Below are 24,801 nucleotides of genomic sequence, written 5' to 3' on the forward strand. Positions count from 1 at the left end.
TGGAAACTTTAAATAGTTGGTAGGATAAACCAATAGGTAGCCTAAACTCACCTACCATACCAATTAGAAAGTAAACCAGCACACCTTACCTGTTACCAGGTGAATGGAGGAAAAAAGTGTACTTTTATTTTAAAAATCCAGCACGCTAGGTGATTAGAACATTTATTGGGTCTCATCAGTTTTTCTATTTATTGAAAATGCCTTACCAAACATACCATACTGCCATCTATAGGACTGACAGAACAATTGGGAAGTCTTCAAGTTGTTCTGATTGGCACAATATTCTATATGAATGTTTGTTATTCTCATGTCCTCTCATAAGGTGCTGAGCTTGATAAGGAGCTGTCCAGACGCACAGGGTATCAGCACACAGAACTTGAAGCAGAGTCTCAGCGGCATGAGCTTGGCTGTCATCAAGTAAGACATTCCCTTCCCTCTGTCCTCAAATCAGGCTCTGAAGTTCTTGATATGCTTGAATGTGTCCTGTTTGACCACAAGTGGTCATTGTTAAGATACAAATATGCTTTTCTGGGATGTAGAATAAGTAATATCAGCTCTATTCATTGCATTTCTACCTGCAATGTTCAACATTTGCCTACTGAATGTGGCCCAGTGCACTCTCATGTGCGAGGCATAACAGAGTAGACTGCATAATTAATCATTCTGCATTGGCACCAGTCTTACTGTCTTTTGTCTAATCATAGGCAAGCAGTGGAGTTCCTCAGCAACGAAGGACACATCTTCTCCACCATCGACGAGGATCACTTCAAGTCTACGGACAATGACGACTAAAGCATCTCTCCATTCCCTGTTAGCACTAAGAACATGATCATAGACTTGGGACCATTCTCAACACAGTGTGCGCTATGAGTGGACGATTGTGTATATAAGAATAACGCCCAAAACCCTCTTAGAATTTTAAGATCTCAACACTCTGAAAATAGAACCAGTAGTCATTCATGGAACCATGATTTATACTGAGTAACATCATGGGATGTCTATAATCCTGAGGGTTTCTGTGAAATTAGGCCTTCTTGGTTAGACGGACACATCCTGTTTCAACTTCCGTTCTGTTAATTATATTACAGTAAGAGTGGCTGCACCACAGGCCAATGGTTTTTCTCACAGTGAATGCAATCGGGGACTGACTAGTTCCTGAATCATTGGTATTGGTAGTTGTCATTTAAAAATGGTGAACAGAATGCAATTCCTATTCAGATTTTTTTATGTCTCTGTTTTGTTTTTGTCTCTAGTAAACATATATTTTCAGAAAAATGTTCTCTGGATATTTGTTCCCCAGATATTACTATTACTTCCCAATTGACTATATAAATTATCTCTTACAATGTATGTAACCTTAGAATTCAGAGATATAACATCATACAGTATTGATAACCAAAGCAATGATACATATGCACCAGTAAAGCTTTGTATTGCGAATGAAGATCCCCACTGTTATCACTCCGGCTTTCTGATATTGACCTCCACTCTTCTAACAGGAAGGTCACTGACACTGCCAGACTAGCATCATTGAGTTTTAAAATTAGGGGAAATGTAGTTACAAAATACACTGCTACATTATGAAATGTAACTGGACCTTAAACACCAATGGGCTATTATCATAAGCATTTCTGATAATCGGTTGGCAAGTGTTGCTTGTGATTGCAGCAACGTAGAGAAAATGAAAACCAAGTAACAAAATCTTGGTACAATAAGACATCCTGTTTTTGCATAGTCCCATCTCAAAGTATTCACATTTACAGTGGCTGGCTATCAGTCTGCATAGTTCTGACATTCAGTTGTCTTGCACCCCATAGTCTAGTCTATTTTATGCAATGAGACTTGGTTACTTGAATAGTTGGCCTTTTAATAGTAGTTCCTCTGGCTGGTTCAGTAAAGTAAAAAACTGTCTGCCGTTTTCAACATGTCGTCCACTTGCTCATAATCATGGTCGCTGCACTCATCTGCTTGCACTTCATATTTCGGTGCTGTTGAAAGACAAGTTCATTTTAGGTTTACCGTATAATCTAGGTTTTGTGTGAAGTGGTCACCCAGCGCAAAAACATTTATCTAAACAAAGAATAAAACTACAGATAACAGTAAAATGTTTTATAAAAAGCTACACCAAATGTAGAACGATGAATGGGACAGTTTTTGGCATTGACTTTTATTTCCCTGATGTCATAGCTCACAAGTAATTTCTAATGTAGGACATACTGTACCTTTATTGTTGGGCTTGTGACTTATAGACGTGACGTAAGTGTTTGGCTGAGCCTTTCCTGACTTGACACCGGTCATAGGCTTTCTTGGATTCAGCGGAGGGGCATCCATGATAGCCTTCACGACAACAGGAAAAATGAAACTACCGTTATATTAGGTGTACATGCTATGATGAAAAAACAGGAACCACATACTTGCATGGGGCGAGGTGTCTGCATAATCAAATAACATCTTTACATGATAACTGATGAGACTACAGTAACATATGTTATATAAGACATTGATTGAACAACCCAAGACCCTATTATATAAGGCAGCATTCTAGTCCTAGTCAAATGAAGTCACAACTTATTCTACTTATTTAAAGTGTATTTCACAATATCTCAACACATAACACACATTTCCCCAGGTTCTGTGTTGTTGTGGGTTTGTATGTGTGTGTATTTCAGGAAATAGCTTCCTGGATTCTAAGCAGCTGATTGGTCGACCCCATCGCAGATTTGAGCTCTGACCCCTCCCTCTCGTCAGGGGATACAGCTGTCTCTGAAATTACCAACTCCTTCTCCAACTTGATAAAATCAAGTGTTCCTTTGTTAGAAGAGAGCTTTTTATGTTCTATGTTGATTGTAGTGGCAGTCAGTAAAAGTTTTGTGGATATTATTTTGTAGCCGCTCCTTCCAAGGTATGTATGCCAATAGGATTTAGTGTTTTTGATTTTTGAAATTGTTCACTAAGTATTAGTAATAGTAATTGTCCCTGGGGGAGGGCAACGCACCTTGGGAGTGTTTAGGCAAGAGGCCTGCGGGCATACATAGACAGATTCAATACTACTGGTTATGCACACTAGGTAAGACCTGGGCGGACCACCCCCTGTATTTTGGTTAGCGCGCCAGGTGGTGCTAAAGGTTAGGTAAGTAGTGGGAAGGCAGGTAAGGTAGAAGAGGGGACTAACTTTTACTTTCTTTGCTTTGGTTCCATCCAGACCCTTTTCCTCACCTTACCGTGTGTAGGAGTAATAAATTCCCTGTAAACTGTATTTTTCTCTGCTTCTGTCACCCTTCCCCACACCTACATTCACATACTTTTTTCACTCCACGGGGAGAAGAGATGTAGCGGGGTGTTGCGTTCCCTCCAAGAGGCGTAAGTAACAACACTTTACAGAAACTTTAAAAAAAAAGTTAAAACAGAAACAGCAGACATAGAGACAGTACAGTGACACAAAAAAAACGAGACAATTTCACAGCTAAGACAAGGAATGTGGGGGCTCCAAGGCAGAGTACAAGGGCAATACATGGGATGCAAGACAGTAGGTAGGACATGTAGGACAGTAAACGAGTCCAGCAAGACAGGAGTGACAACAGGAAATGAGCAGCGCTATATCCTGCCTAGAAAGTACATAAGGTCTGAAAGGAAGAGCTTACCGGAGGCAGAGGAGCAGGGGGCCTGTGAGTCTTTTTGCTATCAAGACTTAGACCACTCAACAGGGAAAGGGTGCCACTTTTGGGTGGATGGCAGGGGGTGTCTGGTTGTGAGGATGAAGGGGTTGCCTTTGAAGACTTTGAGCCTGACGATGGCTTTGATCTTGACGATGGCTTTGGTGGACGTGGTGGTGGGGGCTCATCTGATGCGGTGAGCTTTCGAAATTCGCAATAGAATGAGTCTGTCACCTCTGTAACTGTCTCCAGGTGATATTCTTGGGCCAAAGGCAAGGGGTCATTAGTAAAGGACAAAGACATGTTAAGCCAGTGAATGGGTATCTCAAAGCACCTCTCTGGATTTCCTGGAAGGCTGGCCTGTATCATGGGCTGTATAGTAGTAGCCTCCAGCCTCAGGGATGAGAACCCCACCAAAGGATCTGTCTCCAGCTCTGCGTCACGGCTCGCCACCTTAACGTCCAACGGCAGAGCGAAGGCCTTGCACAAGTCCATCAGGCTGTACTTCTTGTTGTCCAGGAGCTTCTCCACAAAGTGGCTCTGCATGCACAGGGGCAAGTGGACCACCTTGCTCTCCTCCTCTTCATCCTCCTCGTCATCGTCCACTTCTTGGAGACGTCTACATACAAGGACCTCCATGGTCTGGTTATTCTTCTCCTGGCTAGTTCTTCCACCGGGCAGCTTCACCTTCTCGCAGCGCAGCACCTCCAGCTGCTCGCCCACACTGAGCGCCAGAAAACCCTCCTCATCCAGCTCCTCACTGTGCTGCATCACCCTGACCTTGAGAAACAGTGCCCGGGTCGAGGCGGCGTACAGCTCGTACACTGACTCAAACTCCCGCGGCCTCCGTCTCAGGCGTCCCCCGTAGCGCTGCGACACTAGGAAGTACTGGCGGGCATTGCGCCCCTTGATACCCGAAATTAGAACCATGGCTGAGGAACCACGCTTGTGAAGGACTAGATGATGGCCTTTGTGTAGTTCAGCCAGCCAGGTACAGCGGAACAGAGGCTGGCCCTCATGGTGCTCCAGTATTTCAGCCGTGGTGGGGAAGGCCTCATCTGGCTGGGCAAATACCTCGGGCAGAGTGAGTGGGGTCACAAATGTCAAGTCTTGGGATTGTGTCGTCACGTCGACTACATCCACCTCCAAGCTGGAGGGGAACTTGACTATGTTCTTCCTCACTGTGAGAGAATGAGCAGAACACAAAAACTAAGCTGTATGTTCAAAATGTACAATCCTGTAGTGCAATGATTTGTGAAAAAGAAATGCAGGCTACAGCTTGCCAATAGCTTTAATGATGTGCTCCTCAGCCAACACATCTCTCACTTCTAGATTATAACATGATATCTCAGTGTTTTTTCATTAGCTAAGGAAGTATGCCATTGGTTGACTCAGAGCCAGGTTCTACTCACAGTGCATGATGGCCTGGACCTGGTATATGGGGCTGAAGACTAGTGATCCCCCGTGCTTGGTCTTCTTGCTGAAGCGAAAGCGCCGGCTACAGAGGTGGGGCGAGGATATGATCTCCTGGAGGGTGTAGGTCTGGTTACTCTCACACTCATAGAACTCCCCACGGCAGGAGAAGGGGACAAGCACTTCAGCCAACGCCCCCTGCTGGCCTCTGAGTTGACAGCGGACGCAGCTCTCCTCACCCCCGTCTTGCTGCTTTATGTACAGCATGGTCACGGCCATCCCGGCACCGAGGGTGAAATTCTCAAAAGTCAGCTCACATCGGCTGGTGAAGGTGAAGGGAAAGCAGGTGTCCAGGCCTACAGGCCTCAGACTCACCATCTCCTCCACTGTGTTGTATGGCATCTCCTCTGGAACCAGCTTGAACAGATCTGAGAGGGAGAGTCCGCAATGAGCCCATGAATAACACAGCATTGATCAAGGGACTTTATTAGAATTGATTAAACATATTACCGTGGTTAATAAAGATTTGGGGGGTTCACTTACATATAATTACTAGAACTGCTATTCTTGGTAGAGTCGATCATCTTTGCTTGATGGACCAAAGGTTTTTCTATTTCTAGCCTTGGCTAAGTGCATTTGTTGAAATCCGTAAGCCTCACCTGCATGGTTGAGGGGCAGCTGAAACTTCTCATTGTTGCTGATGTCCTCACAGCTGACAGACAGGAGCTCGATGTCGATGACCTTCACCAGGTCCCCCGTGGATAGGCACACCTCGTTTCCCGACAGCTCATAAACAGACCCTATAAAGCATCAACACACCGCAATTTCAGCTCTGATGACAATGCATATTTGCAGCAACATACATGTACACTACTTGTTGATTTATATATATTTTTTAATCAGAGGTGATTACTCAATAATACTGTCCAATTACAAAGCATTCTTGAACTGATGGAAAAATATCTTAATATATGCAGTACACAGTATTAACTTCTCTGTTCTAGGAACATGAGACTTTGTACACTCATTTTTCCCCCATTTTCTTATTTGTCTGCTGCAACATTTCAAGGTAGTCTATTGACTGACCGTCCATCCATATAACCAAGCATATGATCTATTAACCTTTGAACATGTGATATTACATACACTCCTCTATGTATTTATTTAGACTGAAGCAAAATGTTTCATGAGGCGACAGTACAGTGTCACCTTTTGTTTTGAGGGTATTTTCATACATATCTGTTTTACTGTTTAGAAAGGAAAGCACTTTATATATCTAGTCCTCCCATTTTGAAGGTGTCATACAGTATTTAGACATTCACTTATATGAGTATTGAAGTACTCAAACATGTGGTATTTTAATCCCATATTCCTAGCACGCAATAACTACATCAAGCTTGTGACTCTACAAACTTGTTGGATGCATTTGCCGTTTCTTTTAGTTGTGTTTCAGATGATGTTGTGCTCAAATGAAAGTTTATTGGTCACCTACACAGTTTTCCAGATGTTATTGCCGGTGCAGTGAAACAGTGCAGCAATATCAAGCAATACAATAACAATACGCACATAATCAGAAAGCAAAATAAAATGACAAGGAATTAAGACATCAGAGCAGTTTTCAGAGTCCGGAATATAAATATATACACCATCGTTCAAAAGTTTGGGGTCACTTAGAAATATAATTGTTTTTGAAAGAAAAGCACTTTTTTGTCCATTTAAAATAGCATCAAATTAATCAGAAATACAAGTGTAGACATTGGTAATGTTGTAAATGACAATTGTGGCTGGAAACAGCAGATTTTTAATGGAATATCTACATGGGCATACAGAGACCCAGCAACCATCACTCATGTGTTCCAATGGCACGTTGTGTTAGCTAATCCAAGTTGATAATTTTAAAAGGCTTAATTGATCATTAGAAAATCCTCTTGCAATTATGTTAGCACAACTGAAAACTGTTGTTCTGATTATAGAAGCAATAAACCTGGCCTTCTTTAAACTAGTATCTGGAGCATCAGCATTTGTGTGTTCGATTACAGGCTCAAAATGGCTAGAAACAAATGACTTTCTTCTAAAACTCATCAGTCTATTATTTTTCTGAGAAATGAAGGCTATTCTATGCGAGAAATTGCCAAGAAACTGAAGATCTCGTACAATGCTGTGTACTACTCCCTTCACAGAACAGCGCAAACTGGCTCTAACCAGAATAGAAAGGGGAGTGGGAGGCCCTGGTGCACAACTGAGCAAGACAAGTACATCAGAGTGTCTAGTTTGAGAAACATATGCCTCACAAGCAATCAACTGGCAGCTTCATTAAATAGTACCCGCAAAACACCAGTCTCAACATCAACAGTGAAGAGGTGACTCCGGGATGCTGGCCTTCTAAGCAGAGTTGCAAAGAAAAAGACATATCTCAGACTGGCCAATAAAAAGAAAAGATTAAGATGGGCAAAAGAACACAGACACTGGACAGAGGAACTCTGCCTAGAAGGCCAGCATCCCGGAGTCGCCTCTTCATTGTTGACGTTGAGACTGGTGTTTGGCGTGTACTATTTAATGAAGCTGCAAGCTGAGGACTTGTGAGGCATCTGTTTCTCAAACTAGGCACTTCTTCTTCGACACAGGCCATACGAGGTGATCAAGAAGCTGGGCCCAGTCAATTACCGCATACAGTAACCGGGAAGATGGAAACCTCAACAGATTTACCGCGTGAACCTGTTGAAGAAGTGGCACGAAAGGACAGCATTTGCCGTGTTATGGTCGGGACCCAGGATGCCAATGGTACCAGTGGTCGTTGAACAGTCTCACAGTGCATGGTGCAGCCCCATCGTGTTGGTGCCCCAACCGGACGGTAGCTTCTGTAATGATTTCCGGGGTGTGAACGAAATAAGGTTGTTCGACGCCTACCCCATGCCAAGGGTGGACGAGCTCATCGACCGATTGGGAAAGGCCCGGTACATCAGCATCCTTGACGTGACCAAAGGATGTTGGCAGGTACCGTTGCCAGCCTCCTCCCGGGAGAAGACGGCGTTCTCAACACCTGACGGTTTGTATCAGTACCGGGTGCTCCCGTTCGGTCGCCATGGAGGCCCGCCCACCTTCCAGAGACTGATGAACAGAGTGCTTTGACCCCACCAGCAGTACGCAGTGGCATATCTGGATGATATCATCATCCACAGCCAGGGTTGGGAAGAACACCTGGCTGTGGAACACCACAAAATGCAAACTAGGTTTCGAGGAGGTGGAGTACCTGGGGTATTTGATCGGACGGGGGAACGTCAAGCCCCAGGATAGGAAGGTTCACGCGGTACATGACTGGCCCGTTCCACGCTCCAAGACACAGGTCAAGTCCTTCCTGGGACTGGCCGGATACTATAGCCGGTTTATCCCCAAATTTGCGGCTATAGCTTCCCCCCTCACCGATCTAACCAGAGCCCGCCTCCCGAAAACAGTGAACATCTGAAGGAAGCACTGTGCTCCCATCCGATTCTCATAACGCCGATTTCCAGGTGCCGATGGTGGTCCAGACAGATGCATGTGATACGGGACTAGGTGCTGTTCTGTCCCAGATACACGATGGGGAGGAGCACCCCATCATGTACATCAGTCGAAAGCTGATACAGAGAGAAAAAAACGACTCTATTGTTGAGAAAGAGTGTCTAGCGGTGAAGTGGGTGCTAGACACTCTCAAGACTTACCTGTTAGGTACCTACTTCACCCTGGTCACAGAACATGCTCCCCTGGTCTGGATGACCAGGGGAAAGGACACAAACGTTCGGGTCACCAGGTGGTTCTTGTCCCTTCAACGCTGCTCTTGATCTGTTGTGCACAGGTCAGGGAAGAAGCATGGAAACGCGGATGTCCTATCGAGAAAGGAGACGACATACGTTTCACTGATGACAGTCCCCTCCCTGATAAGGCTAAGGGGGGGCTGTGTGGCGTACAGCAGGTCAGCCACCAGGGGGAGACTCGTCGAGGCCTGGTGACAGATGGTGTATACATCACAAGGCGATGGCTCTATCTGCTGGACGTGCCAGGTCTTGACAGGTTCTCTGGCCAGGACTAATTGAAGCTGATTGGGAGTTGGTGAGTAATCTAGGGCTGATTGCTCACCAGCTGTGCAAGGCCCATAAAGCTGCCAGAAAGGCAGCACACGGGGAGAGTGGGAGAAGAAAGGACTCCTGTATAGTTGGGGACGGTTAGAGAGGTAACAGGAGTGAGTGCAGTTTTGATCCTGACAGGATACAGCAAGACCCAGAGCCCAGAAGACGGTATCCCGGGGAGGGTCTCATGGGGGAGACCTATCCTTTTCTTTGTGATTTATAATTTAAATAAACACCCTAGAAACCGAGCTAATCCTACTCTGTCCATGTCTGATCTGTGTAAATGTCTTGACCAAACCCCCTGGTCTGCCAGAACTACCTATGTAGATATTCCATAGAAAATCTGCCTTTTCCAGCTACAATAGTCATTTACAACAATGTCTGCACTGTATTTCTGATCAATTTCATGTTATTTTAATGGACAAAAAAATTGCTTCTCTTTCAAAAACAAGGACATTTCTAAGTGGCTCCAAACTTTTGAACGGTAGTGTATGTACAGTGCCTTGCAAAAGTACTCGGCCCCCTTGAACTTTGCAACCTTTTGCCACATTTCAGGCTTCAAACATAAAGATATAAAACTGTATTTTTTTTGTGAAGAATCAACAACAATTGGGACACAATCATGAAGTGGAACGACATTTATTGGATATTTCAAACTTTTTTAACAAATCAAAAACTGAAAAATTGGGTGTGCAAAATTATTCAGCCCCTTTACTTTCAGTGCAGCAAACTCTCTCCAGAAGTTCAGTGAGGATCTCTGAATGATCCAATGTTGACCTAAATGACTAATGATGATAAATACAATCCACCTGTGTGTAATCAAGTCTCCGTATAAATGCACCTGCACTGTGATAGTCTCAGAGGTCCATCATGAGCATCATGAAGAACAAGGAACACACCAGGCAGGTCCGAGATACTGTTGTGAAGAAGTTTAAAGCCGGATTTGGATACAAAAAGATTTCCCAAGCTTTAAACATCCCAAGGAGCACTGTGCAAGCGATAATATTGAAATGGAAGGAGTATCAGACCACTGCAAATCTACCAAGACCTGGCCGTCCCTCTAAACTTTCAGCTCATACAAGGAGAAGACTGATCAGAGATGCAGCCAAGAGGCCCATGATCACTCTGGATGAACTGCAGAGATCTACAGCTGAGGTGGGAGACTCTGTCCATAGGACAACAATCAGTCGTATATTGCACAAATCTGGCCTTTATGGAAGAGTGGCAAGAAGAAAGCCATTTCTTAAAGATATCCATGAAAAGTGTCATTTAAAGTTTGCCACAAGCCACCTGGGAGACACACCAAACATGTGGAAGAAGGTGCTCTGGTCAGATGAAACCAAAATTGAACTTTTTGGCAACAATGCAAAACGTTATGTTTGGCGTAAAAGCAACACAGCTCATCACCCTGAACACACCATCCGCACTGTCAAACACGGTGGTGGCAGCATCATGGTTTGGGCCTGCTTTTCTTCAGCAGGGACAGGGAAGATGGTTAAAATTGATGGGAAGATGGATGGAGCCAAATACAGGACCATTCTGGAAGAAAACCTGATGGAGTCTGCAAAAGACCTGAGACTGGGACGGAGATTTGTCTTCCAACAAGACAATGATCCAAAACATAAAGCAAAATCTACAATGGAATGGTTCAAAAATAAACATATCAAAGTCCAGACCTGAATCCAATCGAGAATCTGTGGAAAGAACTGAAAACTGCTGTTCACAAATGCTCTCCATCCAACCTCACTGAGCTCGAGCTGTTTTGCAAGGAGGAATGGGAAAAAATTTCAGTCTCTCGATGTGCAAAACTGATAGAGACATACCCCAAGCGACTTACAGCTGTAATCGCAGCAAAAGGTGGCGCTACAAAGTATTAACTTAATTAAGGGGGCTGAATAATTTTGCACGCCCAATTTTTCAGTTTTTGATTTGTTAAAGTTTGAAATATCCAATAAATGTCGTTCCACTTCATGATTGTGTCCCACTTGTTGTTGATTCTTCACAAAAGAATACCGTTTTATATCTTTATGTTTGAAGCCTGAAATGTGGCAAAAGGTCGCAAAGTTCAAGGGGGCCGAATACTTTTGCAAGGCACTGTATGTGAATGGGGGATATAGACAGTATGGATATGAAAATAAGAGGTGTGAATGGTAAATAATATATTGTGTCATTTTGGAGTCACTTTTTTATATAAATAAGAATATAATATGTTTCTGAACACTTCTACATTAATGTGGATGCCACCATGATTACAGATAATCATGAATGAATTGTGAATAATGATGAGTGACAAATAGGCACAAAGATCATACCCTCAAGGCATGGGTATCCTAACTGTGGTCTTGCCATACTGGGAGACTTCAATAGATTTGACACAAACACTGTCAAGGAAATAGGCTTACCCAAGTTGTGCAGGATAATAAATTCAATTTGTAGAGTGCTTTTCATTTACAGATGTAAATCACAAAGCTCTTTACATTGAGAGCAACCATTAAAATGAAAAAAACAAACATTAAAAGTGGTTTAGTACTATAAAAGGTACAGTAAATAATAAAGCAAACGAAAGGGACAAAACAACAGAACACTAAACTAACGTATATGACCAACAACAGGCATCACAACATAGATCATATTGAGCTTAGATTTAAAGGCAAAAGGCAGTTGTGGTCTGGGGCATGCAGAGGTGGGGGTGCGGGGGGGTGGGGGGGGGCTTGATCCAGAGCCGGAGGACGACAGAATGCTCAGTCAGCCATTGTTTTTAAGCGTGTCTTTGGGACTGCAAGTAGTCTTTGATAATTAGACCGAAGTGACCGTGAAGACGGTTTGGGGCTGAGCAGTTCACTGAGGTTTTGGGGACCAGAGGCATTGAAGGTATCAGAGGTGATGCAATACTGGACCTAATCATTACAGACATGAACCAGCTTTACCATAAACCATCCATCCTACCAATCATTGGCCTCAGTGATCATCAGGCAGTCCTATGGCCTCCAAAAGCCCAACAAACCAGAAGTGAGAGCATCGCCCTATCCGACAATCTAACCTGGACAGTTTTGGAAAGTTGATCACAACCCACTCCTGGCAAGAAGTATACAATGCCCCTGATGCTACATCCAAGACTGCTGCCTTCTATAACATGGACTGCTGTGTGTAATGACCACCTCCCTGTCCAAACTGTGAAAATGCACCCTACTGACAGACCCTGGATGACAGCAGAGGAGACTGGTAGGAGGAGCTATAGGAGGATAGGCTCATTGTAATGGCTGGAACAGAATATATGGAATGGAGTCAAACACATCAAGCATATGGAAACCATGTTTGACTCCGTTCCGTTTATTCCAAACCATTACAATGAGCCCGCACTCCTATATCTCCTCCCACCAGCCTCCTCTGGCTGAAATCAAGGCCCCTCTGAAAATGCATATTCCTAGCCATGATCAAAACAACAAATTAGGAATAACAAATGAAATTAACAACTGGTTCTCTCAGGTCAGCCAATCACTAACCTCCCTGGACACAACAGCCATCCCTGCTTTTTTACATTCCCTGCAGCCTCTCCCAGAAATCCAACCCTTGGAAGACAACCTGTGTGTGATCAAAACCAACAAAGCCCCTAGCCCCTACGATGTGCAACAGCAGATCCTATGAGAATTTGCCTGCGAGTTGAGTCAACCCATCAGTGACATCCTCAAAACATAATTCTATTGAGGTGAATCCCTCTTCCAGTGGAAAGAAGCCACGTTCGTGCTCATCCCCAAGACCCTCCACCAGACAGCCAACCAGCTACTGCCTATATCCCTGACACCACAACTATCAAACGTTCCTGTGACCTTTGCTGCCACCTGGATGAAGGAAGACATAAAACCCAACCTAGACCCCAGACAGTTTGGAAGCAGACCCCAAAAATCATTGACTTACGATTTCGTTAACCTTTTGGACTATACAAGCTGTCATACATCCCATCCACCATAACCACCCTCAACCATACTTACTTCTCCAAGGCATTTGACAAAATTTACCACACCATCGCCATTGAACGGCTGACCCAACTGGATGTCAGACCTGCCCTCACAGCATGGCTCGTCAGTTTTGTGACCGGACGTAAACAACACTCTGGCAGGAACAGAAGGGAGGTGTGGCTCAAGGAACTGGGTCCTCTCATCTTCCTTGCAGTCATAGACGGTGCAGCCCGGGATGTTGAGAGAAGGTGGAAGTATGTTGATGATTTCAGTCTGGCCCACACATGCACAATGGGAAAAATCTGCACACCAAAGCAGGCCCTGGACAATTTTGACTCATGGGTTCAGGCAAGAAAAATGTCACTGAACTCTGCCAAGGTCAAGGTCCTATCAGTGACCCTCACTAGAAATCCACCTGTCCCATGACCTCTACAGTTTGAGGGGCAGGACTGCAAAGGAGCTCAAAGTATCTAATAGTGTGAAAATTCTAGGGTTAACGGTACAGAAGGATTTACAATGGGGTAAGCAGGTTGTTACATTTATTTTTTTAGTGCAATTTGTTAAGCTTTGGTGCAATTTTTACAAGTATGTGGTACATTTTCACAACACATAGTACACAACTCAAAACAGTGTGGCAGACGACAGGGAGAGGGGAGTGGTTATTGAGGGGAGATTTATTGCAGCCTGCTGGCTCCACCCCCAAGCCTTATATGGACTTCCTGCCCCAACGAGGCAAGGCTGTAGTTCGTTAAGCCAGGGAGTGCTTGGGGATATAGGAGGAAGCAGCCTACACAAAGGAGCAGAGAATAAAGAGAGAATTGTGTGTTATGAAGAGTAGGAGAAGAGAAAACAGTATCAGTGAGATTAGACCGTTTGTGTACCGAATTGGCTGAGGACCTATGTTTTGGGATTCCCACGGGAGAACGGAACAGATAACGACTTGTGAACTGGGAAGTAATTGGTGAATTCCCCCTTTCTCTGTGCACAAAAATCCCTAATATCTCCCCTTTGTGCTACTGGTGCATGTTGTGTTATTGAACTTGGTGACTTTGAAACCCCACACCCTTTAGCCTGCTACAACAGATTAGCAAAAAGGCAGTTTCAAAACTCAAAGCACATTTCCAAATGACTGGGTACAACACAAAATCTGTCACTATTTCACTAAAATTCAATCAGTGTTTCATCTAGAAATACATGTTCATATTAAGAATTTGCCTTTCGAATTTGCCTTTCGCAGTCACATTACTTTTAATATGGTAGTCTTATTTGTTAATATACCTTTCACTATTACTTAATCCAACTGCTCTTATTCGATAATCACTTAACCTTTTTGTAAACCTATACATTTCAAAACATATACAGATTTGGATAACTACAGAATTCCAATGTATGTTTGTAAAATATAAACAAAAGTATGATATACACTGAGTGTACAAAACATTAAGGACACCTGCTCTTTCCATGATCTTGACTGACCAGGTGAATCCAAGTTAAAGCTATGATCCCTTATTGATGTCACTTGTTAAATTCACTTCGTGTGTAGCTGGTAGGGGAGGAGATGGGTTAAAGAAGGATTTTTAAGCCTTGAGACAATTGAGATTGTGTATGTGTGTCATTCAGAGGGTGAATCGGCAAGACAAAATGATTCATTGTCTTTAAATGGGGTATGGTAGTAGGTGCCAGGCACACCGGTTTGTGTCAAGAACTGCAATGCTTCTGGGTTTTTCACGCTCAACAGTTTCCCATGTGTATCAACAATGGTCCGAGGACAGACTCTATGCGCTTCAGCACTGGGCGGTCCCGTTTTGTGAGTTTGTGTGGCCTACTACTTTGCAGCTGAGCCGATGTTGCTCATACACATTTCCACTTCACAATGACAGCATTTACAGTTGCCCAGGGCAGAAATTTGACAAACTGACTTGTTGGAAAGGTAGAATCCTACGATGGTGTCACGGAGCTCTTCAGTAAGGCCATTCTTCTGCTAATGTTTGCTTTTGTTGATTGCATGACTGTGTGCTCAATTTTATACACCTGTTAGCAACGGGTGTGGCTGAAATAGCCGAATCCACTCATTTTAATTGGTGTCCACATACTTTTGTGTATATAGAGTGTATCTTGCATTTTTTGCTATTGGATCAACTGGTTATTAAAACAACTAAATTGTGAATGTATAGTTGTTGTATTTTGGTGATTAAACCAATGTTTTCATGATATTTCACAGTAAACTTATATTTTGGATGAATGTTTTTGTGGTGAAAGATGTTTTTGAGTGTAATACTGGCTGTGTTACAAGTGTTACCAGTTTGGAGTTTTGTACTTGTGAAAATGGCAACAAAGCGATTGAATAGAACTGTAAAACTCTGTTTTATTTGAGGAAAGTTGGAAGATAATGTTTGTAAGAAGGCAATTGTAGGCCAAAATATAATCTTTTAACTTTGCTAAAATAAAACAGAATTTTTAATGGTGAGCTTTCCTTTCTATGAGGATCACATTTTTTGGTTGCACCTCAACTCACGTTGGTTAAGCGCTCGCCACTTAATTTCACATCAGCCTAGCCTTATGTCAGGCTTGGATTTGCAGTACCAAAACGATTAATTCATGATGATCCATAATCATGGTAGCATCCACATTAATATAGAAGTGTTCAGAAACATATGGTACTTTTATTGTAAATAAGACTCAAATGACACAATACATCACTTACTATTCATTTCTACTGGGCACAACACAATCTGAAACACAACCAAAGAAAACTGCAAATGCATTCTAGGACTATTTAATCAAATACTACACCTTTGACTACTTTAATACACATCTGTTTTACCGTTTAGGAATTACAGTATCTAGTCTCACCATTTGAAGGTGTCTTATTTGGACAAATGTAGTTATATGTATATGAAAATACCCTCAGTTGTAAATATGACAGTCTGTACTGTTGCCTAATTATGAGACTGGTTCTACTTCTGTTTGTGTATGTCAGAATTGAGTATAAAAAAACTGCCACTGACTGTTAATCAGTAAGCGTGTCTGTCTCATTTCAGGCAATGTAAAAATAGGTTTGCCCACACATGGGGTTTATGAAAGAAAGTATGAAAAAGTCCTACCTTGAAAGTATACACCAGAGCAAACCTGTAGAATCCGTGGCAGACTAGTTTGATCCAAGGATGCAATTAATTCTTGCAGGGACATAACTACTTCAGTGCCTGCCATCGCTGCAGTGCAGAACCCGATGTTGTGCTGTCTAGGCTCAACTGTGTTTCCAAGAGAGGTGCCACTGATCTAACAGTTGAAAGCAACGACTGTATGAGGAAGTAGGCAACCAGATATTTTCAAGTAAAGTTAACCCCTGCCCTGTGATACTAGCTTGTGTTGCCAATAAAGATATGTGAACATGGCTTTGACTTCTTTATTGTTTGCTTGTTTTATGCAGACATAAACGTTTTATTATTTGCCTACAATCAAAAAAGAAACAACTCTCCATGTTTCCTATGGGAAATGGATGATTCTTAGCAGTACAGTATTGCATTGTGGAATTTTTTATTCTATTCATGTTCTCTGTATGTGAATATATATTTTTTTATAGATTTCTCACTATCAGCTGTAAAGCAAACTGCCCCCCAGGAATAATAAACATTATATACTCTACACCATAGCAGTCCAAAGGTGTAATTAAAATACATTCTGCAAAATTGTATGGTCTGTGATAAATGGGAAGCCACATGCACCAAAATTAAATGTTGCACTGCAACTTCCTACAATTTTCAGTCTATAAATGGAATATAAAACAAGGAGGATGTTGCTCTAGTAGTTTGTTCTTCTGTTCAGTGACTTTTCCATTAAAAATGGTCTATTCTATTGACTATTCTTGAAGTTATTCAATCTGATTCAAGGGAATGCGCGATAATGAAACCTAGGCATAATAACTGTATGCGTTAGTGCGTGTGTGTTCACAGTTCATAGTTGCCATTACATTTCAGTAGGTAGCCTTTTTTTCTAGGGTCGAATCAAGTCATTGTAGATAATGGAATGCATTACCTTTTTCGTCCATTTGGGCAGAGACGGGGAGATTTGGCTGTCAACGGATTAACCCGCCCAAAACTACAATTCCCAAACCAAGGGAACATTTTACCCAGCATTCAACGGGTTTGTGAATGGGATAATGCTGCAAGATGGCGACAATTGCAACTGCTACAAACTTACCATCTTTTGATTGTCCAACATGGTGAGAAAATGCAATTATTCGAGATATTTACGTTATACAAAGACATCAAGTGCATGCAAAATCACAAAACAGCATTACTTTTTTTATTTTGTAGCTGGAAACGTATGTATTCCTTTTAGCCACGTCTTATTAGCTAACACATGCTAGCTAGCTGATACATTTCACTGAATGGTGTGCTTAGCTTTTGGTCCTTGTTCTTTTCAGGGCAGGCAAGCCCCCTCCAGGACTCCATTTGGACGTGATGAAAGGTGACAAAATGGTCGAGGTAAGAGCTTGGGGCTTCACGGGGCAAACATTTGATCTGCCTGTCTGTATTAGCCACACTCAAACAAGGGTAGATATTCTGTATTGTTCCTTAGAATATGCCTAATATCTTGCATAATAGATAATCCATAACGCAACTGATGGGTTTACTTACATTCTGTACTGACCAACTGTACCAGCTTTATCAAAAGCTCTGATCGAGAACCATATGTGGTCCTACGTGATGTAGTTTACCCTTAAATGTCTATAGTCTAGACTGTCTACTTCAATATAGTATATACAATATAGTCTACTTCAGTCTGTATACTTCAGTATAGGTAGCTAGGTGTCCTGGTGTAATTAACTAAATAAACAAATTGATCAAACATGCATGCACCAGATATGGACCCGACTGTCCTCAGCACCAGTACACACTAGTGTCTTGAGTTCCGTGACTGTTGGGTTTTAAGAAAGGTGCCACAGAAACAGCAGCCCTGATATTTAAGCTCATGAGTGTGAAGGTGCACTCTTGAGTTATGGCTCAGAGGCACAGTGCTTTAAACAGTTTCTTACAGCTGGAAAGGATTTCATTCAATGTTATCAGTGTTGTTAGCCTGGGTGTCTGTTTCTGATCTCTTGCAGACTCCTTATAGAATTGTCTTGCTAAAACAGCTTGGTGTGAGAATGAGTGATGAGTTGGCAAGAAAGCAGAATTATATATGGGACCTGGCTATGATGTTGTGACAGGGCAATACATGTATTTTCTCGTATCTGTTTGTTATGATGGTGAATCTTTGTAGAAACTGATCATTGACGAGAAAAAGTACTACTTATTCGGGAGGAACCCGGACATGTGTGACTTCACCATCGACCACCAGTCATGTTCACGCGTGCATGCTGCCCTGGTCTACCACAAGCACCTGAAGAGGGTGTTCCTTATTGATAACAACAGCAGTAAGTGAACTGTCGTGAACATTAGTCTGTAAAATACTGTATCTTACTGCAGCTAGTAAAAGGACTCAAAATGTAACAGTTGCATTGCCTTAGAGGAGTGCACTGTAGAATAAAGGCTAAGGAACTATTATGTTTTGTTGACTCTTTACTTCACTTTTTATAAACTACATCCCTACATGATATGTGGACTTGAAGGTTGTAAATTACGTTCTCAGCGCATGGTACCTTCCTGGGACACATCCGCCTGGAGCCCAATAAGCCTCAGCAGGTCCCCATAGACTCCACCATGTCGTTTGGGGCGTCCACGCGAGCCTACACCATCCGGGAGAAACCTCAGAGCCAGCAAGGAACCAATGCCGCCACAGGGGACAGCAAGGCCGGAGAGGACGAGGAGGGGTCTAAGGGCCTCTTAGGATTACCAGAGGAGGAGACCGAGTTAGAGGTGTGTCTCCAGTAGTTGTCTACCAGGGCATTTGTATAGACATGCTGGTAAGGCGGGTGTGTACTATTACCACAGTAGCTATAGATACACTTTGTTAAACAGGACATAGTGAGTTATCTTTTGTTCTGTCAGTGTTTTTAGTGTTTTTTTGTGTGTTTTTTTAGCTCTTGCTGTTTCCTATTCTGTGTGTTTAGACAAGGCTATTCCTATTAAGCACATGTGTCTATTAACTTTGTTTCACTTCTCCTTTCCCAAACATTCATCCATCCCCGTCTGGGCTGTGACAGAACCTGACAGAGTTCAACACGGCCCACAACAAGCGCATCTCCACCCTGACCATCGAGGAGGGCAACCTAGAGATCCAGAGACCCAAGAGGAAGAGGCGGAACTCCAGAGTCACCTTCAACGAGGACGATGAGGTCATCAACCCGGGTAAGCTCTCTCTTCAACCCCATTGGCCTAGCACCAGTATCCAAGTATTGGTTCTTTATCTGTAGTTGAGGAAAAAGTGTTTCTGTGCCTGTCTTCATATTTCACAAAGTGTCTAAGAGACATAAAAAATAATAATAATTATGATCTAAAAGAAAATATTGATCCTAGTTGAACACTCTCACTTTGAGATGCTTTGTAAACATGGACCCTAATTTACAGTACCAGTCAAAAGTTTGGACACCTACTCATTCAAGGGCATTCTCTCAACCAGCTTCACCTAGAATGATTTTCCAACAGTCTTGATGTAGTTTCCACATATGCTGAGCACTTGTTGGCTGCTTTTCCTTCACTCTGCGGTTTAACTTATCCTAAACCATCTCAATTGGGTTGAGGTTGGATGATTGTGGAGGCCAGGTCATCTGATGCAGTACTCTATCACTCTCTTTCTTGGTCAAATATCCCTTACACAGCCTGGGGGTGTGTTGTCATTGTCCTGTTGAAAAACAAATAGTCCCAATAAGCGCAAAACCGATAGGATGGCGTATTGCTGCAGAATTCTAAATAAATCACTGACAGTGTCACCAGGAAAGCACTCCCACGCCATCACACCTTCTCCTCTGTGCTTCACGGTGGGAACCACACATACGGAGATCATCCGTTCACATTCTCTGCTTCTCACAAAGACACGGTGGTTGGAACCAAAAATCTCTCATTTGGACTCACATCAGACAAAATTACATATGTCCTCCTGTCTAATGTCCATTGCTTGTGTTTCTTGGCCCAAGCAAGTCTTCTTATTGGTGTCCTTTTAGTAGCAGTTTCTTTACAGCAATTCGACCATGAAGGAATGGTTCATGCAGTCTCCTCTGAACAGTTGATGTTGAGATGTGTCTGTTATTTGAACTTTTAAGCATTTATTTGGGCTGCAATTTATGAGGCTGGTAACTCTAATGAACTTATCCTCTGCAGCAGAGGTAACTTTGGGTCTTCCTTTCCTGTGGCGGTCCTCATGAGAGCCAGTTTCATCATAGCACTTGATGGTTTTTGCGACTGCACTTGAAGAAACTTTCAAAGTTCTTGATATTTTCCGCATTGACTGACCTTCATGTCTTAAAGTAATGAGAAACTGTAATTTAATTTTGTTTTACACTTTTTTTTTTTGGTTACTACAAAATTCCCTGTGTTATTTCGTAGTTTTTATTTCTTCACTATTATTCTACAATGTAAAAAAATAAAGAAAAACATGGAAATGAGTAGGTGTCCAAACTTTTGACTGGTGCTGTAAGTAATTATATAAACTGAGGTTGGGTGAAAATAAGGAACTTTGTGCCAATCTAAAACCTGTTGCTTCACTCATGTAATGCATCAGTGCTTCTTGAAACCTTACAGAGGACATTGATCCCTCAGTGGGGCGCTTCAGGAACATGGTGCAGACTGCTGTCGTCCCTATAAAGGTAAGCCACTAAAATGCATCTATTGCATGAGGTGTCAAGATCCTTTTATACGGTCATAATAATTGCAATGATATCCCAGAAACAAACACTATACATAGCCTACAGATGAGTTACTACTCAGTCTTTGGTCGTTTCCACTCTAGAAACAGAAAATGGAGAGGCACGGCTCACTTAGTATGGACGACGTTGTGACGAGGCGCATCCACAACTACACCTTCGGCGGCGGCCTTTACGGGGACCTGCCACCCACCAGCCACGAGGGCCACCACGCCGGGGCCCCTAGCGGAGCCACTATCCTGGGAGGTCTCCCTCTGCCCTTCCCCAACCCGGCCCCAGAGGTGAACCTGGCCCCGGACGCCCCCCAACCACCTGTCACGCTCAACCCTGTCCCCGTTACAGGCCCCTATCTCTCAGAGGTTCTCAACGAGCCCCGCAAGAAAAAGTACGCTAAAGAGGCATGGCCAGGCAAGAAGCCCACCCCCTCCCTACTAATCTAACCCTCTCCCTACACTATGGCTCTTTCTCGATTTGTCTTTCCTCTGTTCTTTACCTCTCTCATGCATTGTAGAAGATCCAAGGTCTCTCCTCTTGGACCTTCTCCAATGTATTTTGAGGCGAGGAGAGCGGCATGAGAAATCCAGGAAAGCCGAATTGGGAAAGAGCCTATGTGGTGGAGGCAGGGCTGACTCTCGGGGTATGGGCGGAGACATCAGGGACCATGACCCGTTGGAGGCGGATCGATTTTTCTTAAGACTGTTTTGTCAATGTTTTCTACGTTACTTCCTCGTTCTCCTAAAGATTATCCGAAAGTCTTCAGTAGTACATTCCATGAAGACAGGAACCCCACTCCTTCGGGAGATGAATGTTTGATGTGTTTTACAAATGAAGTCATGTAAAAAAAAGCAGTACTTGGCAGACCAAGTCAGTTGGTCAGATAAGAGTTTTACCTCTAATTGATAGTCAGGCATCGTGCAGGGAAACAAACACGAAGCGAATGTAACTTAGGAAAACAGCCCTTATGTTGGAAACAAACATCATTATGTTCTCATCCAGATTCACATGGATTTATTTTCCATGCTACAGCACCCAATATTATAGCAGGTTTTTAAAGGACCTGCTCCGTGTTGCCATTTTTGCTATGGGAAAAACATTGCGATACTGGTATCACAGCCTAATCGTTATATGGTTGGTCACTGTGAGTTCCATATTACGATCTCCACTTCCTTCTTTAAGGTCTTGATATTTGTTTGAAGTCTATCTTTGGACATAGTATTTTTGCTCACTGTAAACATGCATTTACAGTGCATTCGGAAAGTATTCAGACCCCTTTTTTCCCCCACATTTTGTTACTTAACAGCCTTATTCTAAAATAGATGCAGAATTTTTTTATATATATTTTTTATCCATCTGCACACAATACTCCACGTCGAAGCAAAAACAGTGTTTTAGACGTTTTAGCACGTTATTAAAAATAGAATGCTGAAATATCACATTTACATAATCGCACCTTTGGCAGCGATTACAGCCTTGAGTCTTCTTGGGTATGGCGCTACAAGCTTGGTAGACCTTTATTTAGGGAGTTTCTCCCATTCTTCTCTGCAGATCCTCTCAAGCTCTGTCAGGTTGGATGGGGACTGTTGCTACACAGCTATTTTCAGGTCTCTCCAGAGATGTTCAAGTCCGGGCTCTGGCGGGGCCACTCAAGGACATTCAGAGACTTGTCCCGAAGCCACTCCTGCGTTGTCTTGGCTGTGTGCTTAGGGTCGTTGTTCTTTTGGAAGGTGAACCTTCACCCCAGACTGAGGTCCTGGGCGCTCTGGAGCAGGTTGTTATTAAGGATCTCTCTGTACTTTGCTCCGTTCATCTTTCCCTCGGTCCTGACTAGTCTCCCAGTCCCTGCTGCTAAAAGGTATCCCCACAGCATGATGCTGACACCGCCATGCTTCAGGCCAAAGAGTTCAATCTGGTTTTCATCAGACCAGAGAATCTTGTTTCTCATAGTCTTAGCGTCTTTAGGTGCCTTTTGGCAAACTCTAAGCGGGCTGTCGTGCCTTTTGTGAATGAGTGGCTTCTGTCTGTCCACTGTACCATAAAGGCCTGATTGGTGAAGTGCTGCAGAGATGATTGTCCTTTTGGAAGATTCTCCCATCTCCACAGAGGATCTCTGGAGCTCCTTCAGTGACCATTGGGTTCTTGGCCACTTCCCTGACCAAGGCCCTTCTCCCCCGATTGCTCTGTTTGGCCAGGCGGCCAGCTCTAGGAAGAGTCTTTGGTGGTTCCAAACTGGATGGAGGCCACTGTGTTCTTGGGGACCTTCAATGCTGCAGAATCTTTTTGGTACTCTTCCCCAGATCTGTGCTTCGGCACAATCCTGTCTCGGAGCTCTGCGGATAATTCCTTCATCCTCATGGCTTGGTTTTTAGCTCTGACCTGCACTGTCAACAGTGGGACCTTGTATAGACCGGTGTCACTGTCCGAATCATGTAGAATCAATTGAATTTACCACAGGTGGACTCCATGTTGTAGAAACATCTCAAGGATGATCAATGCAAACATGTACCTGAGCTCAACTTTGAGTCTCATTGCAAAGGGTCTGTATACTTAAGTAAATAAGTTATTCCTATATATTTTTTAAATATATAGATTTGCAAAAATTACTTGTTTTTGCAGAAAAAGTCAAGGGGTCTGAACTTTCTGAATGGACTGTACAGTTATTTTTAAATCTGTTAAACTTGTAATGTGAACTGTTTTATACAAGATGGATTATTATAGGAATTGACAAAAGTAGATCAGAGTTTCTGAAAAAAGATATGTCCATTTTCCTAAAGACTGAATAGGACTATAGGTTTATATTTTTACAGTGCTATCAAGATGAGTGCAGCGAGGAGAGAATTTAATGTTTACTCAGTTTACATTCACAATCAATCTCAGTAATAAAGTTAATAGACTGCGCAGAGTATATTTAAATACTATCTTCCCATTCTAAAAAAAGATTGCAGTATAACCTGTAAGTTGCAACTCTGCCTGAATGTTAGTAAGTCCTGAAGTCCTCTAGATTTTACATATCGCAATGTAAATTGGCCTGATCTGAGCCACCAATAAAATGGATTGGTCACATGAGTTAAGACTGTAAGGTTCTCAGTTGGTGCAATTTGATGTTGAGTATTGTTTCACAGGCCTTTTGAAATTATTAAATTTCAAATGTGGTACACATGGTCCTGCATCAAAGCACCCATAAAATGACTGTCAAAATGTAGCTTCTTGATGTTCAAAGAACTGTTAGTTTTCACACCAGCAGAATACATTCTTATGATGCCCCCTTTACTGATTAATGAAACATTTGTGGTATTTGAGAACTTGCAAAAGCCATGCTATTTGCATTAACTTTGTACAGATGGACAGACACGTGTACCCAGACCTTTTGTCCCACTTTCAGATGATGTTGGATTTTTTTATTCACATAACACTGTAAATAAAAACTGAATTTTGTCACAAACATTGATTTTTTTTTGTGCGGTTTACAGAAGTGTTGTTTTTACATGGTAGTAGGCCTATATCTTCAAACACCATGATTCAATTGGGATTTTGTCAGTTAATTTTTTATTACAAGGATAGTAGCCATCTTAGTATTAAATACCAGTATCTACCAGCACGTTGCATGAATGAATGCCAAGTGTTAAACCTATTCCAGAATATTCCATAGACATAGACCAGGCAGACTAATTTGTGAGGACTTTGAACACAGTCATCAGTGTTGGCCAGAGCATGCCAGTCTGTCGGTTATGTGTTGAAGACCAGCCGAAACCGCACCTAGTGTTTCTCAATCCATCAGCTGGCAGATGCCCATAGTGTGACCCTTCACCCAGTGGCATGGATGCTAACTGTTGGGTGGTGGTTAGGACTTCTTTACATACTCATGTGACACCGTA

The 24,801-nt window shown here is 42.8% G+C and overlaps 3 protein-coding genes and 1 non-coding gene across 4 annotated transcripts in view; 3 read left to right on the plus strand and 1 right to left on the minus strand.

Moving 5' to 3' along the window:
- rpa2 (replication protein A2) overlaps nucleotides 1-1,275 on the plus strand; it is a 12,858-nt gene extending 11,583 nt beyond the window's left edge. Inside the window, exons 8-9 of the mRNA XM_029628067.2 lie at nucleotides 323-417; nucleotides 705-1,275. Of these exons, the coding sequence (XP_029483927.1) occupies nucleotides 323-417; nucleotides 705-792 (183 nt within the window). The 3' untranslated portion in view covers nucleotides 793-1,275. The remainder of the gene's footprint in view (nucleotides 1-322; nucleotides 418-704) is intronic.
- Nucleotides 105-16,426, minus strand: LOC115105714 (protein THEMIS2-like). Its single transcript, XM_029628032.2, has 6 exons — nucleotides 16,230-16,426; nucleotides 5,726-5,866; nucleotides 5,066-5,494; nucleotides 3,642-4,834; nucleotides 2,223-2,337; nucleotides 105-1,988 (listed from the first exon to the last, which is right to left on the minus strand). Exons 1-6 carry the CDS (start codon nucleotides 16,333-16,335, stop codon nucleotides 1,891-1,893), a joined length of 2,082 nt encoding a protein of 693 aa, XP_029483892.1. The 5' UTR covers nucleotides 16,336-16,426; the 3' UTR covers nucleotides 105-1,890.
- ppp1r8b (protein phosphatase 1, regulatory subunit 8b) lies at nucleotides 2,809-24,368 on the plus strand. Its single transcript, XM_029628045.2, has 8 exons — nucleotides 2,809-2,902; nucleotides 17,182-17,347; nucleotides 17,552-17,612; nucleotides 18,391-18,544; nucleotides 18,760-18,986; nucleotides 19,274-19,418; nucleotides 20,808-20,872; nucleotides 21,016-24,368. The coding sequence occupies exons 2-8, from the start codon at nucleotides 17,295-17,297 to the stop codon at nucleotides 21,367-21,369; spliced, it is 1,059 nt and encodes a 352-aa protein (XP_029483905.1). The 5' UTR covers nucleotides 2,809-2,902; nucleotides 17,182-17,294; the 3' UTR covers nucleotides 21,370-24,368.
- Nucleotides 17,982-18,145, plus strand: LOC115116916 (small Cajal body-specific RNA 1). Its single transcript, XR_003861620.1, has one exon. It is a non-coding gene; the product is annotated as a small Cajal body-specific RNA 1 (non-coding RNA).
- Nucleotides 24,369-24,801: the final 433 nt, after the last annotated feature.

This window comes from Oncorhynchus nerka, linkage group LG3 (genome assembly GCF_034236695.1).
Source record: "Oncorhynchus nerka isolate Pitt River linkage group LG3, Oner_Uvic_2.0, whole genome shotgun sequence".
In the NCBI taxonomy this organism is placed as follows: domain Eukaryota; kingdom Metazoa; phylum Chordata; class Actinopteri; order Salmoniformes; family Salmonidae; genus Oncorhynchus; species Oncorhynchus nerka.